The 17,284-nt window shown below is 37.7% G+C and overlaps 3 protein-coding genes and 1 long non-coding RNA gene across 4 annotated transcripts; 3 read left to right on the top strand and 1 right to left on the bottom strand.

Moving 5' to 3' along the window:
- The first annotated feature begins 6,074 nt into the window (after positions 1–6,074).
- LOC132791992 (trypsin) lies at positions 6,075–7,746 on the top strand. The gene is made up of 2 exons (XM_060801172.1): positions 6,075–7,010; positions 7,075–7,746. The coding sequence occupies exons 1-2, from the start codon at positions 6,177–6,179 to the stop codon at positions 7,390–7,392; spliced, it is 1,152 nt and encodes a 383-aa protein (XP_060657155.1). The 5' UTR covers positions 6,075–6,176; the 3' UTR covers positions 7,393–7,746.
- Positions 7,747–7,893: 147 nt separating this feature from the next.
- On the top strand, positions 7,894–9,051 carry LOC132791993 (trypsin-1). The gene has a single exon (XM_060801173.1). It carries the CDS (start codon positions 7,948–7,950, stop codon positions 9,037–9,039), a length of 1,092 nt encoding a protein of 363 aa, XP_060657156.1. The 5' UTR covers positions 7,894–7,947; the 3' UTR covers positions 9,040–9,051.
- Positions 9,052–11,397: 2,346 nt separating this feature from the next.
- Positions 11,398–11,876, bottom strand: LOC132791872 (uncharacterized). The gene is made up of 2 exons (XM_060800973.1): positions 11,666–11,876; positions 11,398–11,593 (listed from the first exon to the last, which is right to left on the bottom strand). The coding sequence occupies exons 1-2, from the start codon at positions 11,864–11,866 to the stop codon at positions 11,468–11,470; spliced, it is 327 nt and encodes a 108-aa protein (XP_060656956.1). The 5' UTR covers positions 11,867–11,876; the 3' UTR covers positions 11,398–11,467.
- A 3,788-nt stretch (positions 11,877–15,664) lies between these two features.
- Positions 15,665–16,130, top strand: LOC132793411 (uncharacterized). The gene is made up of 3 exons (XR_009633119.1): positions 15,665–15,754; positions 15,817–15,951; positions 16,009–16,130. It is a non-coding gene; the product is annotated as an uncharacterized LOC132793411 (long non-coding RNA).
- The last annotated feature ends 1,154 nt before the right edge of the window (positions 16,131–17,284 follow it).

Raw genomic sequence — 17,284 nt, forward strand, 5'->3', positions numbered from 1 at the left:
TTTATGTTTTAATTCATGGATTTATCTATTTTTTGACACCAGTTTGAATTGCACCTTTAAAGTGCATTAAACAAATAATCGCTGCTAATACTAGAGCCTGAAAAAAATGGTAAGGCAATGTCGGAACGGCGCTTCAAAGCTTGTTTAGTCCAATCAAATGTTGTTCCAATTAGCCACGCGACTTTAGAGAGCCCGGTTGACAGTCGATTTGAAGAGCAGAAAGAACTCGAATGCCCGTTACACGCTTAGCCACTTTAAGCGCTTGTTGACAACCATAAAAATCGAAATCCACGATGGATGAAAAAAAAAAGAGCAAAACAATTTCGAACACACAAAATGCACAGCTCTTGAAATGCGTGATAAATATAGAAAGAGAGAGTAACAGAAAACAGAGAACGGAGAACGAGAATGGAGATGGTGTGTGTGAGAGTGGGAAAGAAAAAGGTGAAGGTGAACAGATACATTATGGTCAACATAAAATAGATTTTTTTTCTACGTTTTCGTTTCGTTTCTTTCCGATTCGCTCTTGATTGTCACGAATAGAAGGCGAAAACAGAGCGCATAAAAATCGAAGTCGAATTTAATGTTGTCGACAGGTGATTGGAATTTCTTTGCGATTTGTTGGTCAAGTCGTGCCCTTCGTCCCATCGATGGGGCATTTTATGTCCCATAAAGACACATAAAATCTATGGAAATGATATCGTTAGGAAAACAACAAACTGTCCCGTTGTTAGATATTTAAAATTGCAATAAAATGCTTGATGCTACATAAGTGACACTTAATTGAATAATAAACACTAGTTGATACACATAATTATTTTCTTTGAATTCATTAAGATACTTTTAATCATCATGTTTATTATTATTGAATTTTATTAAGAGCTATATAAAATAGATTATTAAAATATCGCATCTTAATTATTGACTAACAGAAAAATACTATCTTGTTTGTATAAATATCTATATTAGAAAATTAATTAAATGCTGCTTTCACATTCGTAGGGTTTTTTTGGAATGCAACTTTTGTTTACTTGTAAAGTTTATTAAATAATTTATTTTATGCTTTTCGCACATGGCCCATAAAAATTTCATTAAAAACTGATTTCCTATGAAAATACAATCAGCAAAAGTCGACACTGTTGAAAAAAAATTAAACACAAAAACAACATGACTGAACACAAAGATACCTTGCACTCGAAAACAAGGAAATTACGCAACCAAAAGCTTTCCCAATTTAATTTACACTTTTCTGAACTACCTTCCCATCTGCACTGTCACAATAGGGTATTGGAAAAAAGGCAGAAATAAAATCAAACCGTTGAGTTGAATATAATGTTACTGCACTTCAAAGCGGTTAAAAGGCGAAGAGTGCAAACCGCAATTAATTAAATCCGCAGTTAATTTTATTGCCGGCGGAAGTGGCAGCGGCAAAAATAGCACAAATGAAATTATAGCCAATGACGAGCATGCAAAAAAAATTTGTCATCCCCACAGGAAAAATACGAGTATTTCCCACCAGCTTCCAGCTTATCACAGCCCACGTTAAATTGTGTGCGAAAGTGACAAAGACATTTACTATATTAAAGCAGTGTAATTTAAATTAAGTTTTTGCGAAATCTTTTTAATTGCAAATTTGCGCTTTAATGAACGAAGTTTTCCAAATAAAAAAGTATGTGTTTGATTAAATCATGAATACAAAGAAAACCCAACATTTATGATTGAAATTATATTAAATTAAATTTAATATTGTTAAGTTTTATTTTACTCTTTTGAGTTGTTCCCTTATTTTTTTTAAATGAGAGTGACAATTATCGATTGTCCTGAATGGCGTCCAACGCCTTGATTCGAATCTTTTCATTTCCATTTCGATTTGACCGGCACCTGTAATTAATCTATTATGCGGATTGCGTGAGGCACTCTCTCGTTGCATGCCACTTGAAAACAGCAAACTGCTTGCATGCAAATTATTGCAAGTTGAGCATGTCCCGAAAAAAAAAGTTGTATCCTCCAGCTACAACTACATACAACTCATAATCGACCAAAATCGCGTGTTGCAAACTTAGCTACAAGTTTTTCGCTGCAACTCGAAACTTTTCGACTGCCTTCTGGACTCCTTGGCATGATTTTTGATTTCGTTGCATGTTGCAAGTCTGTGTTTTTGACCTTCATGTTCACGTTCACTCTCCTCCACTCTTGGGAGGCGGCACCGCGCCATCATTAGGGAGCTTGTTGAAGTGGCTACATGAGCTTCGAGCGCCTTTGCGTGCCCTTTGATGTATTGCAATTTTCGATTCAGGTGTGGAAATTCCCTTTTCAAGCTTTCGTGTCTTTCAATCCAGCCTTTTCTATCTGCAAGTATTAAGTATCATGCACATTTAATTCAGAGTTCAAACGAAATGCGAAACACTCCCACTCAAACTCCTTCACAGAATACTTTGGTCCACCGCACACCTTTCACCAAAGAGCACACAAAAAGCACATTGGTTTAATTTGAATGAATGCTGTTGGGATAAACGAAAAAAATAGTACAGAAAAAAAAGAACAAATATACATATAAATATGTATGTATGTATGTATAAAGTCGTAAGACTGAAAGCGCAAATGGAATAACTAATTAAATTTTCGACTGCAAATGAACAAAGTTGCCTGCGAAAACACCACAAAAGCTGAATTGCGCTCCTTTCGTGGCCAACTCCGACTGCTCTGGCAGTTAACGGTTAACTACCAACTGCGAACTGCGAATTGCCGGCTTAATTAACTTGGCTTATAAAATTTTATGCTAACTCGCAGTGCGCATAGCAAAGCATTATCTATGAGTGCTGTAATAGTTGCCCATAAAGGTTGTCTATGCAAATATGTTGCAATATCTTTGTTGCCACTCAATTGTTGTTGGCTTTCCGCGCAGAGTTCCATCTCTTCTTCATACTCATCCTAATCCTCGTGCTGTCTGATGTCCAACCTCCCACGCTGCGTGCATAAATCAAAAGTGAAATTTTTACACGCGCCAAACTGTCTGTGAAAATTTCATTTACATGTGCCGCGGCATGTTCTCAGCTCTCATTTCCCATTTCCCAGCTCACAAACTTTTCAGCTTCCCAGTTTCCCAAATATGTATATAGCAAAAAAAGAAAAAAAGGATAGACGAACGACACCAAAGCTGAAGGGTCACAGCAACACGTTTTTAATTGTTTTTTGAGGTTTTTCGGACAATATTCAAAGAGAGTAATTTAAATTCCAGTCTGTAGCCGGTGGCGACTTTTTTAGTATTCTCGGATATTCATAGCAAGAGGATTGCAAATTTCTCCCCACATGCGCATTGACAACATTTGTGAATATGAAATATAAACTTAAAATTAAAATATAGTCTGAAGAACGAAATGCTAGATATAGTTCATTTATCAAAATTGCAATAAATATTATGTTACTTAGCTAAATGTAGTTTCTTAGCTAAAATGTGTTTTAGTTTTGAATGTCTTTTGTAGATTTTAATAATTAGATTTTCCATTGATTTTTAAATGTTTTTATTTTTTTAAATTTTAAAACGCTTTAGTAGATTATAGAATTTTAAATTTCTACAAAATAAAATATACTTTATTGGGTAAAAATTTAAATACTCTTAGAGTCAAGATAAAAGAAATTGATACACCCATTAAATAATAATAAATAATACATTAAAAAAAGTTTTATATTTTTAGAAACATTTTTATATATTTTATTTAAAATACGTAGTCATCCTGTGTGTAATTTATCTCCATTGGAGTATAGTTCCTCATTTATTAGGATTCCATCTCCTTGTAGAGATTCACACTAATTGCTGGCCTACAGTGTAGTCGTAGTTTATGACTGTGCTGTAGTAGCATCTAATGTGCATATTACAAAACCTATTAACATATTTGCCAACGTGTTTAACAACAAAACCAACAGCAACAACATGAACAGCAAACCGTGATGCTCTGGCCACCAATCAGCCAGAGTCCGACTTTGTTGGTGGTCACGTTTGTGAAGCCAGACAACGAGACAGCCTTGCATAATTGCGCCGCCAAGTGCAGGTCTGCAGTTCTTCTACCTCATCACATAAATAACCCACCCAACACACAAACACACACACTCATTTTAAAAATTTATATAGTACTGCATGTAAGCATGTGTGTGTGTGCTCGTATGTTGTTTGGCTTTTTGTCTAGCATGGCTATTATGCAAATGGCACTTTGTTTTAACAACGCATTGCGGTTGCCCTGCTGGCCTGATGGCTCCAGCTTTAGCTTTAGCTTTGGCTGTAGCTCTGGCTCTGGATGTGCCTCTGTCTCCGACATTAGTTCGTCATCAACGTTTCCCCTGGCCCATCTCTCCCTGTTGGCCACATTACACGCACAATTAATACGCCAAGTGTTATGTGTGTGCATACTAATGACTTTTTCCAGCAACACATCTGTATCAGCATTTGCATTTTCATCTGCATCTGCAACTGACTAATGCCGCACTCATCTGTCAACTGTGGTCATCTATCAATAATTGTTCAACTGCCTCAAAACAAAACTGCGGCGCAGGCGCAGCAGTTCTCTCCCACAACTGACGCACAGCCAGTCATCATTAATCCTGCTTGACAATTGTCAGTGAGTAAGCCAAAGAGAGAGAGAGAAGAAGGGGAAGATGTCTTTCTTGACAGGTTTACTGCAAAAGGGGCGTATTAACTTCTTGAGTGCACTTAAAGTTTTACGAGCGCAGATCCACAGATACTTAAAACATAGACAGACCCTTCTCCAACTTTAAACTATCTGTGTGCTCAACTGAAACACCCTGTATTTGTGAGTTGACACAGCCAAACCACGTAAACGTTGTAAAGGTAAACAGTTAAGTGGCATCGCTTGTTGGCGCTTCTACCACGGCCAACAAATAGCACGAAAACGCCAGCACAATAAAGCCCAAAAAAAAACACACACAAACACACACACACATTCAGATAGTCGGCTAATACAAACAAGAAGCAGGCAACACACAAAAAAATCAAGTCAACCCAATAAAATAAATCAAAAGAAAGTAAAATTACGACGCGTCGAGCGATCGAACTGCGAATATACATGCTGTAGACAATGACAGCAACAACAACAAAAAAAAATCATTTCAATAAAATCAACAGCGAGAAAAAAACTTTCGCTACTTCAGTGGCAAAAACAAAAAAATAATGTAAAAGCACAAAAATTGGGAAGTACAACATATCGATGTTTCTATACTCTAAAAAAAGCAATACATTAAAAGAAAAGAATATAATTAACGACTTGCTTAAAAATTAATTAATTCATTTATGCAGACTAAGCGATAAAATATTACTAAAATTTAAAATCATATGAGTAGAACATAAAATCTTAAAAATCGAGTTGATATTATTATTCTTATTATATATTACCTCAAAGCTTATAAAATAAAAATAATATAATTAAAAGTTAATTTCTTCATAAAACAAGAATAACGCGAATACATAAAACTTTCAATAAAATGTTCAATTTTTTTTGTTAAGATTTTATTGCGTAATACTCTTCAAAAATGCTTAAAAATTTCAATATGCTTAAAAATTTTATAAATAATGCCAAAAAATTGTAATCTTAAAAAATGGTTCAAAATTGCAAGACATTTTTACCAGTTTATATTTGGTATATTTGAATTCTAAAAAAATCGCTTAAAAATGTTTATGAATAACGTAACGTAACCTACATTATTTTATACACTTTGTTATCTGTTTCACAAGTGATCGGCGGTACTTGTGACAAGAGTATCGAAAACCGTTGAATTGAACTCATTGGGTGTTGCTTTTGAGGAGAAGCATCATTATCATGGTCAAGCCGGCGTAGCCCACGCATGATCAGAATACGAATACAATACAGCGAAGACTCTCATACACATTCACATACACTGACACACACTCTCTTACACTCACTTGTTGTAGATTGGCAAAGTGGACGTGCCACAGGCGAGAACAACTTTTTTTTTTGCTGCCCAGTCGCTCGATCGGTTGTTGGTTTGCTTGTCATGTGAATTTGGGTGAAATGTTTGTCGCTGGCTTTCAAATTCGTGGCTGGCTTTTCAGTTTGCAACGAGCCACACAAGCCGTGTGTGGTGTGGTGTCGCCTAAACGCAGAGAAAGCCAAACAAAACTACAACCAACTCAACACTCATTGGCAATGTCTTGTGGCTGCCAAAAGTTCAACCTGCTGCCGCTGCTGTTGCTGTTTCTGCTACTCGGATCCGCTGCAACACAGCATGCCGTCGCCTCCGTGGGCACAACACCCAGCTCTCCACTGCTGAAACAATCCCAGAACACTTTCGTCCAATGGGTGCTCTCACTGCTACCCCAACGACCCGGTGCCATAGAAACCGCCACGTTGGCGACACTCAGCAGCTCGGCCACCTCGCCCACTGAGGCGCCATTGTCTTCGTCGTCGTCCAGTGCAGCCACCACGACCAGTACTACATCAGCACCCACAATGGGCACCACAACCACACGTCGAGTCACTACTCCCGCACCACCCACTTTGAATCCACCGCGCAACTGCACCGATTGTGTCTGCGGAGTAGCGAACATACAGAAACGCATCGTGGGTGGCCAGGAGACGGAGGTGCATCAGTATCCCTGGGTGGCGATGCTGCTGTATGGCGGACGCTTCTATTGTGCCGGTTCGCTGCTCAACGATCAGTTCCTGCTGACGGCGTCGCATTGTGTGTATGGCTTCCGTAAGGAGCGAATTTCGGTGCGTCTGCTTGAGCACGATCGCAAAATGTCGCATCTGCAGAAGATCGATCGCAAGGTGGCAGAGGTGATCACGCATCCGAAGTACAATGCACGCAACTATGACAACGATATTGCCATCATCAAGCTGGATGAACCTGTGGAGTTCAATGAGGTGTTGCATCCAGTTTGCATGCCGACGCCAGGACGCAGTTTCAAGGGAGAGACAGCGATCGTCACCGGCTGGGGAGCACTCAAAGTGGGCGGACCCACCTCAGATACCTTACAAGTAAGTAGTTGAAAAGCTAAATAATCAGCTATGGAGAATTCACACTTTTTTCTCCGATTTCCAGGAGGTAATGGTGCCAATTCTATCGCAAGACGAATGCCGCAAGAGTCGCTACGGCAACAAGATCACCGACAATATGCTGTGCGGTGGCTACGATGAGGGCGGCAAGGATTCCTGCCAGGGCGACAGCGGTGGTCCACTGCACATTGTGCCGAATGGTACGCGGGAGCATCAGATCGCTGGCGTTGTTTCGTGGGGCGAGGGCTGTGCCAAGGCCGGTTATCCGGGCGTCTATGCGCGAGTGAATCGCTATGGCACCTGGATCAAGAACCTCACCAAGCAGGCTTGTCTGTGCCATCAAGAGACCAAGAAGATCAAGTAGCCGAGCAGCTGCAACTAACTTTAAGGCAATCACTGCCAGAGCTCTACTCTATAAACTCCAAATTGATCAGCACTTTAAAACGATTATGCGAAATTCCAGTTTTTGGTAGCGAAAACTTTTTCGTTTCGTTGCAAATCGTCCGAGAGATTTCAACTCCCGAAATTCTAAAAAACAATCGCGGAAAATTCAGTTTTTATTTGCACACACAAAAACTGAAATTTTTCTGTAGATGAAACTTTTTAAATTATTTTCTTACTGATCAAATTGGTAGTTGGCTCTGCAAGTGTATTTAGGCTTCGACTAATCGAAGATAATTGGCTCGATTCGTTTATTTATTGATTAAAAAAAAAAACTACTGCCAAGTACAGTGTTCTATAGTAGTTCTGCATTCCACTCGCTGGTACAGTCAACAACCTTCGGTTGGGTCCGGTCTAGCCAGTTTAAGATTCAGGTTCAGGTTGAGTTCTATTTCAGGCTTCTTGCAGCTTGTGGTGCATCCTCAGCAACTCAGTTGCCAATTGCTAGTTGGCCACAAAAGTTCTGTGCAGCGAAAATATGAGATACGAATATATTTGCTTCCTCTCAGTGCTGAGCCTTTGCCTGGCCACGCCCAGTCTACGTGGCGTCTCTGAGCCGGGCAAGATTCTGGAGTCGTTGAGCAACCTGCGTCAAAATAGTTTTCTCGACTGGATCGTCTCAATCCTGGGACCCGACTACACTGACACCAATGCCCCGGCGAAGCGCGAGTGTCCCGCTTGTGGTTGTGGTAACATCAACACCAGGCATCGCATTGTTGGTGGCCAGGAGACGGAGGTGCACGAGTATCCATGGATGGCCATGCTCATGTGGTTTGGTAGCTTCTACTGCGGTGCCTCGCTGGTTAACGATCAGTACGCTGTGACTGCCGCACACTGTGTTAATGGCTTCTATCATCGCCTGATCACAGTTCGCTTGTTGGAGCACAATCGCCAAGACTCAAATGTGAAAATTGTGGACAGACGCGTGAGTCGTGTGCTGGTGCATCCCAACTACAGCACTCTCAACTTTGACAGCGACATTGCTTTGATTCGCTTCAATGAGCCAGTGCGTCTAGGCATCGACATGCATCCCGTTTGCCTGCCAACCCCGACTGAAACTTACGCTGGCCAAACTGCTGTGGTTACGGGATGGGGAGCTCTTAGTGAAGGCGGACCTGTTTCCGATACGCTGCAGGAGGTGGAGGTGCCTGTGCTGTCACAGCAAGAGTGCCGAGACAGCAACTATGGCAGCTCCAAGATCACCGACAACATGATCTGTGCTGGCTACGTGGAGGAGGGCGGCAAGGACTCTTGCCAAGGCGACAGCGGAGGACCGATGCATGTGATTAGCGGCGAGCAAACCTATCAGCTGGCTGGCATAGTCTCCTGGGGCGAAGGCTGTGCCAAGCCGGGCTCTCCAGGTGTCTACACACGCGTCAGCAACTTCAACGAATGGATCAGGGCGAACACTCGCGATTCGTGTGCCTGCAGCCAACCCGAGGAGCCAGCAGCTCCGGAAGCCATGAGCACCACCACAACGGAGCAGACAGAGGCAGGCACAGCTGCCTCCTCTGAGACAAGCCAAGCTGGCGAATCAACTGAACCCGATCCTGTCACCGATCTTATATAAATAAGAAAGAAATCATTTAAAATAAAGGCATTGCTTATTTCATTCGCATAAAAGCTCCGTTCTTACTAACAGAATGCAAGAATAAAGGCTTATTTCAAGGTTAATATGTGAAGTTAAATTTGTTCATATATAATATTCTTTGATCTGAAAGTCCAATTAACGCATAGCCGAAGTGCAAGAGGTTTGGAAGCTGTCAGAGGGTAAATTCAAATATAAATTGATTCTACATTACACCATCGCATTGGGTTTTGCTATTACTATATGTTGACTATTCTACGTTTCTTTCTTGGCTTTTGCCAAGACTAAAAGTTAGTCGACGCAGTATTTTAGGTTAAAAAAAGCATGTAACTGTTTCTGTTCTTCTTCAATTTTACAGATTTAATATAGTCTTTCTTTTGACAACCCATATTATGAAAAATGTTAGAAGGGACCATCAAACTTTTTTTTATTTCTTGCTGTAAAAGTATTTCAGTATTAGCATCATGATATAAACTTTGCGAGGAATCAATAACATGATAAAATTGGATACCCTTAATCCAGTCATTAATTCTCTGTCTTCTCATATTAAGTTCAGTTGCTTCAAATATGAAAGCCTAAGCACATTTTTAATACCGATTGATATCAACAAATCGAGTACTGAGCCTGCCATAATAAACCCTTTATCAATTCCGCACTGATTGAATCCAGTGATGTTGGCGTTTAAAGCAATCCGGTTTTACAAATTTCCGATTAGCTTTCGAAGGCGTTGGATGAGTATATTCGTATGTATTTGACCCTCAGGTGACCGAGTTGTTATTGTTCTTTGCCTTGTTAACTGCCGCTCTGGAGTTGCTTCAATTTCCGCCTGTTTCTCTGCTTGTTTCCAATTTTCCCCTGAGGCCATGCTCAATTTTAGTTCCCGAAATTGCCACTAAATCAAAACACGATTCGCACCAGCAACAACTCCTACACACTGTGTGGATATCTCGCATTGGGATCCAGTTGAGCAACGATCCTGGCAGCATTGATAAATAACTATATAATAGAATAACCAGCGCACAAAAGGTGCAAAAGCTTTAAAGGTGGCATTAAGTGAGAAATATTCAACATATAAAGAGAGGCAAAAAGGAGGAGAGGCAGAGTATGAGGGAGAAAAAGTATTGAGAGATGAAGCGAGACAGAAACCCGCACTTAAATTATTGCCATCCTCGAGCCAAGTTTATATTTTGTGGCAAACAATATTTATTTTCATTCGTGTTTGCATCGTTTTTACGAACTCTTTTTTTCTTTTTGTTTTTGTTTGCGTCCAAGGCGCAAATTTGCTGCAATTGAGCGCATTTTAGTGTTTTGGCTGCCTGCAGGTTAGAAGTATTTATTGGGGCGTAAAATTGTTTGATTGAATATTAGTGCGGTGCCTTTATAAATTCAGTTTTTAGCTTTCTCTTTCGTCGGCTTGTTAAAAGCATAAGCTGACTTAAAGGCTGCAATTTCAGATGGAAATTTAAATAGCTGTTTTTGTACTTTTTAGTTGGCTTAAATTAGAGTAAACTATTAACAGTGGTTTAACTTTAAAAGTAAAAACTTTAAATGCTTTAAAATATTGATTATTATTATACTCGAATTTTCATTGAGAGAAAATATAACATTTTCTACTCAAGATGATTATATTAAAGCACCAAGAAAATATAGAAGAGGTCGCAGTCAGCGCTGTTTATAAATTATATCAGATTTAACAACTTAAACAGTAAATAAATAAGTTTAACACCTATGTACATTTATGTAAGTATTTACCATCCAGCTGTTTTACGGCTGCAGTTTGGTGATTCAATAAATTTTCAGATAATAAATCACATTTTTTAATTGGTAAAATGAAATGATAAACTATTGCAGTATTCAACATATTGTATTTGTTTTATCCATTAAATATAGTTAATGTCACTAACGAGTCTTGCGCGAGACTTTATATAAGAGAATTGATATAAATTTCCTATACCGGGGCAAATGGCAAAAATTAAAATATGTGTTTCTGTGTTAGAATAATGCAAGTTTGAAAATTATCGATGTGGCAACATTAAATAATAAACAATGCTCTGTAACTCTCATTTATCTTATGCTAGTATCATTGCATTGGCACTCCTTTTTTGTAATCTTCCATAAAAAAAAATATTTTAAATAAAAAGACTTACGAGTGCTAGTCATTGTTCTCTGTAAATAACAACTTACAAGAACTTCTGCAGTCTTAAGCCACAGAAATCTTTCCCAACTTTAGTGGAAATCTAAGTTATGTTAAAGTCCACTAACAATATGCAACTTGCTTCTCGATCTTAACAGTTCAATGCCACCCACAAATAAAAGTGTAAATAGATACAATGTTTTTTACATCGCGAACCGCCTTTATTTGCATGCGAAAAAGAGAGCAGAAGAATTTCAACGATACAAGGAAACGTATTTAGGCAATTCCAATCATATGCAAAGCACTGCTCACAGTGTTGATTAGAGTAACAGTGCATACGAGGGCGCCCACAAGCATTTTCTCTATCATGATCAGAACCACATCGAGTATGTTTGCAGCCGGCTAAGAGGACGGATAGATTAAATTTAATGGATCTCGATGGAAATGGAAAAAGAACAAAGTTTGCAAAGCCACCTCAATAAATGTTATAGTAAGACTTAACGTTCGCTGTGCGATGACAACTCCAAGAGAAACGCAAGTTATGAGGGCCATCAGTGTGACTAAGGCCAAGGCTTCCACCAAGCGAACAGCGACGGGCATTTTAAATACATTAACTTTATACTGATAATTTTCAAAATTTTTACAAAAGCTTCGCAAACGAAATTCGAAATTCATATAAAATGACAGCTCGCTGTAAGTAAAGTTGTTTGATTTTCTTGTTTCTCATCTTTTTTTGCTCATCTTCCACCCTTTGCCATAACTTGTTAAAATCCATTTCGCGTTTGCATACAAAAAGTAGTAAAATAAGCCCACGCTGTTTGCCAACTGATTGCCGCAGTAAAGCCACAAAACCGCCAACAAATTATAGTTTTCCATCTCTTGTTTTTTTTTGTTGTTTGTTCTTTGTTGTTATTCCATTGCAAGGCTTTAACTCTTTTTTTTCAATATGCAATTCCAATTATCCTATGCAAATGCAATTTGTCTCGCTGCCGAGCAATTTAGGCTCTCATTCTGAACGTCCCTCTCGATGTGGCCACAAACTAGGACCGTTTGATGTGTCTGCTGGCATAGATTGTTCTGAATTATGGCACTAAATGGCTAGACATGTTACATAATTCATTTATGTAGTCCGCACCAGGGACATTTTCCCTATACCAGTTGTGTGTGTGTGTGTGTGTGCCACAATCAATTCAACGCGACAGAACAATAGAGTTTGTTGTTTATATTTTTTTTATTTGTGTTTTGCAAAGAGCTTTAATGCATAGCCCAGCTTATTTATTGTATGAAAAATTCAATTAGCTGCATATATCCTAGTAGAAAAGGAGAAAAACAAATAATGAATTTAATTGAGTTTTATATTCATTTCACATTCTTTTTTCGTTCAATATATACTTAAAAGCACTTTAGGGCTATTCACTCCGCAGGCAAATACTAGACTGACAGACTGCTTAGCCAAGTTGAGTTTTATTAACCAAGACGTAACACGGCGATTTTCCGGTTTTCTGCTTTGGATTTCTTTTTCGCCAACTTCATAAAAATCCTAAAATAAATATTTGCTCACATAAGTTCAGGCCACGTTGTCAATGTCTTCGTCTTAGTCATCATCATCGTCATCGTCTGCAGACAGACAGCAAAATAAGCGGAAAGTTTTGTCGCAGATCCCCATCGTGTCCCAGCCGCAGGCAGGCAATAGACAGTAAAGGGCACAACAAAATTAAAAGCAGTAGCTTCGACTTCACATAGGCTTCTTTCGCAAAACAGATACACTATAATTTTTAATTCAATTGAGAATGTATCAATCATTCCCTAAATTCAATATCTATTTCGATATTTATATATTTTTTATATATTTTAAAAATTGTCTCCATATTTAGAATTTATTTTTATTTTTTCAAAATTAATGTAAAGTTAAAATTCAATTGTAATTTTTTTATACCCCAATATAATAAATAGATTTCCTCCCATTTTAATTTTAATTCTCAAATATATCAAAAATGTTTCCAAATATAATATTGAATTCTATTCTATTTATTTCTATCATCAAATACATCACCAACCTGAAAGATGTAATAAATATACCTTTATTGAGAGAGTAAGAAATATGCAGACTATGCATATGCTGGTTTTATTTGCAATGTTTAAGCTACTTGTTCGGGCGGCTCTTACAGAAATTTATGTTGTAAAATATTTACCTCTTACTGTTCGAGTATTTTGTATTTATTGTGATAGTAGATGCCAACATCTGCTGCAACAACATTGCAACATTGAAATTGTGTGGCCAATGATGCACTATCCCGGAAATGCCACCTGCTATTTGTATACAATATCTCAATATTGGCATAAATTTGAATGGGAATTCCATGGTTCATCGCAGGCGGTGTTCAGGGGGACTTTGACATACGCAAGTCACCGATTGATGGCATGTTGGTAAGTTCAAGCGTATTGAATGTATAAATGCTTCAATAAATAATTTGTGCACTCATTAACAATGCAGAAAGTGGCAATGTTGTTATTACTATAAATAACAAATAATTTCAATAATCAAGTGATTTTCGCGGAAATAAAGAACTGCATTAAAGTTTCTGGCACACAAAGTTGGCTGAAATTAAATTTTAAATAAATTTGTTCAGAAATAAAGTAGATGGACGAAATGAAATTCGAAAAATAAAGCTCATTATAATTCCGAACGAGAACCGATCCATTTCAATGCCCTTCCCTTTAGTTTCATTCAGTGCTTGCTTGTCTCTCTCTTGTTTTCATTCTTTTGATTTCATTATTGTTTTTATTGCTTTGTACTTTCGTGTGTCCAAGTGACTGACTTTGCCAAAGCAAAAGGCGCATTTTAATTTCATTATTTTATTTGGAAACCCAGCACGTTCCAGTCCCCTTCCCCCTCTCAGTCCTTGTACCAACCAACCCAATTTTCCATTGAAATTCGCATAAAAAGGGTATTAAAGCAGAGGCTCTCGCTGATTGTGAGCTGTTTCATTTTTATTTATTCATTTTTTTTAGCAATGCGCAACACGCCTTGCCACATTTGTTCAGCCTTCATTTCGTATTATTTTTTTTTATTTTTGGCATTCTTCTGTGCCTGTTCATATTACGAATTAATAAACAATTTTTTTCTTTCACATTTAAGCTAGCTACAAATTTGCGAGTTATTGCCACATTTTGTATTTCGTACATTTTTTTATGATTTCTGTTCAGCGTCTTCTCGGTTTGCTCTAATGAATCATGGTTATGTCGGCTATAATTTAGTTTTAATAGCATTTTGGTGACATTTATGCTGTCAGCGGCATGCAATTTTATTAATGTTCAAATGAGCGCCCATATATGATATCATTATAAAGAGATATCACAGCTTTTAATGGCCTTACAGTGGGCTTTATACAAAATGAACTTATGGCCTGCCTTCATTCCTTCTCTCTCACACTCTCTCTTCATTCTTGCGTGTGGCCGGCAATTGAGAATTATGTACTTGCTGCTTAAAGCTGTCGCTGGAAATTTGTCGACAACTTTCAATGGCTTCAACGCAAATTAATCTAATTATTGCATATATATTGTAGTCCAATTTATGACTATGATGTGATCTTATTCTTGAGGTCAGAAACTTTATGTGTTCGTCATGTGATTTTTTTTTTTATAGGTGCGCTTTATTGTCAGTAATATTTTGTTATTATATTTTAGTCTTCACTTAATTAGCTTTTATGCTTTTAAGTTCTTTATGCAGAAGTGTCTATGAATACAATTGTTAACAAATTATTAACTCAGCTTTCAATATAATAATAATTGCTACTTGATTTAAGTTTCGTTAAGATTAAATGTAAATATATATTATTAATAAGAAAGATTTTTAGAATATAGAAATCTCAATTATTATTATGTACTTGCTGCTTTTGGAAAATTTGACGACAACTTTCAATGGCTTGAATCTAATTATTGCTATATTTTGTACTTCAAGTTATGACTGTTATGATGTGATCTTATTCTTGAGGTCAGAAACTTTATATGTTCCTCATGCGAATTTTTTTTATAGTTGCGCTTTACTGGCAATAATATTATGTAATTATATTTTAGTCTTAACTTAATTAGTTGCTTTGTTGTACTTTATTTTCTCACTATTCAGTATTATAATATTAGCTGCATCATTTAATTTGAACTGTGGTTGAAACTAAATTTAAATTTTTAATCAGAAATAACTTTAAAATATTGCGAAATTTCATTCTTAACATTCAACGTAAAATTATATAATTATTCCGCATGGTACTCTAATTCTTAAATCTACTTTTCTTTTTAGTACTTTATGAAGTGCGAAATAGCCAACAATATAGTAAAATTTGCTAGTTGACTTAAATTAAACTGTGGTTAAAAAAAAAAGATATGATTTAAAAAAAATATATTTTAGAAATACCCAAAAAAACTTATCACAGACATTTCCATCACGTATTGTTTATTTTAAGTCTAATATTATTTTAGCATATTTAAGAAAAATCCATTAGCAAGAAACTACAGTTCTCTCTCCCATAGTTTTCTCCTTTGGCACAGCATTAGTGTCATTAATATGTAATTGTCCTCAAAATATAATAAAAAGCAACTGTCGCCTGAGGGAATTTCGTTACTTTCAGTTTCCTTTCGTTATTTGAGACTGCAGTTGCGGCACGTTAATGAGCCACAGGGCGACTGCGGATGTAACAGCAACGGCAACAGTAAGTAACAAGAGCAAGAGCAACGCCAACCTAATCATCTGCCGGCTCACTTAAGTAATAAAGCAATTTATCGTTTTTCAATATCCTTTAAGCAGTTTTTTGCCTTTTTAGCTGCTATTATTGCACTTCCTACGCGAAGGCCCTCGAGCCGAGGGAATGAATAACGAACCCACACAAATTATTTTCGCGCTGGTTTCATCTCAATTTTTACAGCTCCTTCGTCTTGAATAAAAGCAGGACTAAGACTAAGACTAAGGCTCTGGTTTGTGGTTGTGGTTGCGGTTATGGTTGCTGCTCTTTTAACTTGTCGCTTCGCTTAGCCGGCGGCACACGTTGCCATTTTTATGTGTTAAGCTTCAGCTTGGGACAGACATAGGGACACAGGCATAGGGATTGTGAGACTCGGATTGGTAGATTTTGGATTGGGATTGAGACTGGGTCATATCCTGGGCCGCCTGCACGTTTTTGTGCTGTTGCCGTTGGCGTTGCCAGACCAGTTTGATTTTAGTGTCTTGCCTTGGCACCGACCAAGGGCCAGTAATGATTTTATTACACGATTTTATATCGAATTTTATTACCTTTGTGCATGACGTTGCTGTTGCTTCTGCTCTAGATGCTGCAAGGATTGTGTGCGTTGTCGTTGTCCTTACGCCTTTGGCAGCTGCCATTGGAATTTACGCACTCATAAAATTGGTTCGCTTTGAATTGTGTGGGAATTTCGGAGCAAAGTTCCTTGTGCAATGACCCCAACCTCCTAGCCATCATAATTCAATATCATAAAACGTTTATCCAATTAATTTTGACCAGTTATATTTATGGCCAGTTCGTGTGAGGATGCGAATAGTAGTAGATCGTTTTCCTTCTATTCCAATTCGATGATGGAAGCCATACAACAGAGCAAATATTAATTTCTCTGTTCATTTATCTGCCATTTCACTTACGGATAAACTATCAATGTAGTTGATTAATTCGCATATCATCAGCTCATCAGATTACTTTACATTCAGCCCGTTCAGCAGTCCGATAAGTCGCATTGATCTTGAAAATGTATCCATCTTCTGTTTTATTTATTTTTTTGTGTAAGGGGTACGCTTCAATGCATTTGAATGTTGCCATTCAACTTGTTGCTATTTTTATACCCATTAAATAAATGTTAAAATGCAGTTAGCTTAAATATAAATCATTTATCATGTTTATATGAGTTCAACATTTTTAAAGCAATCGTAGAATTAACGCGAAAATAGATTAAGGAAATCATGTTCCACGCTGTTGAGCAGGCGAAAAGGTCAAAGTAGCAGCACGTGTGTTGCCTGCTACTCAGTAGAGGGTATCTTCAAGTCGAGCTTACAATTGTTCTCTCTATCTCTCTCTCTTTCTTGTTCTGACC

The sequence above is a fragment of the Drosophila nasuta genome, chromosome 3, assembly GCF_023558535.2.
Source record: "Drosophila nasuta strain 15112-1781.00 chromosome 3, ASM2355853v1, whole genome shotgun sequence".
Lineage (NCBI taxonomy): Eukaryota > Metazoa > Arthropoda > Insecta > Diptera > Drosophilidae > Drosophila > Drosophila nasuta.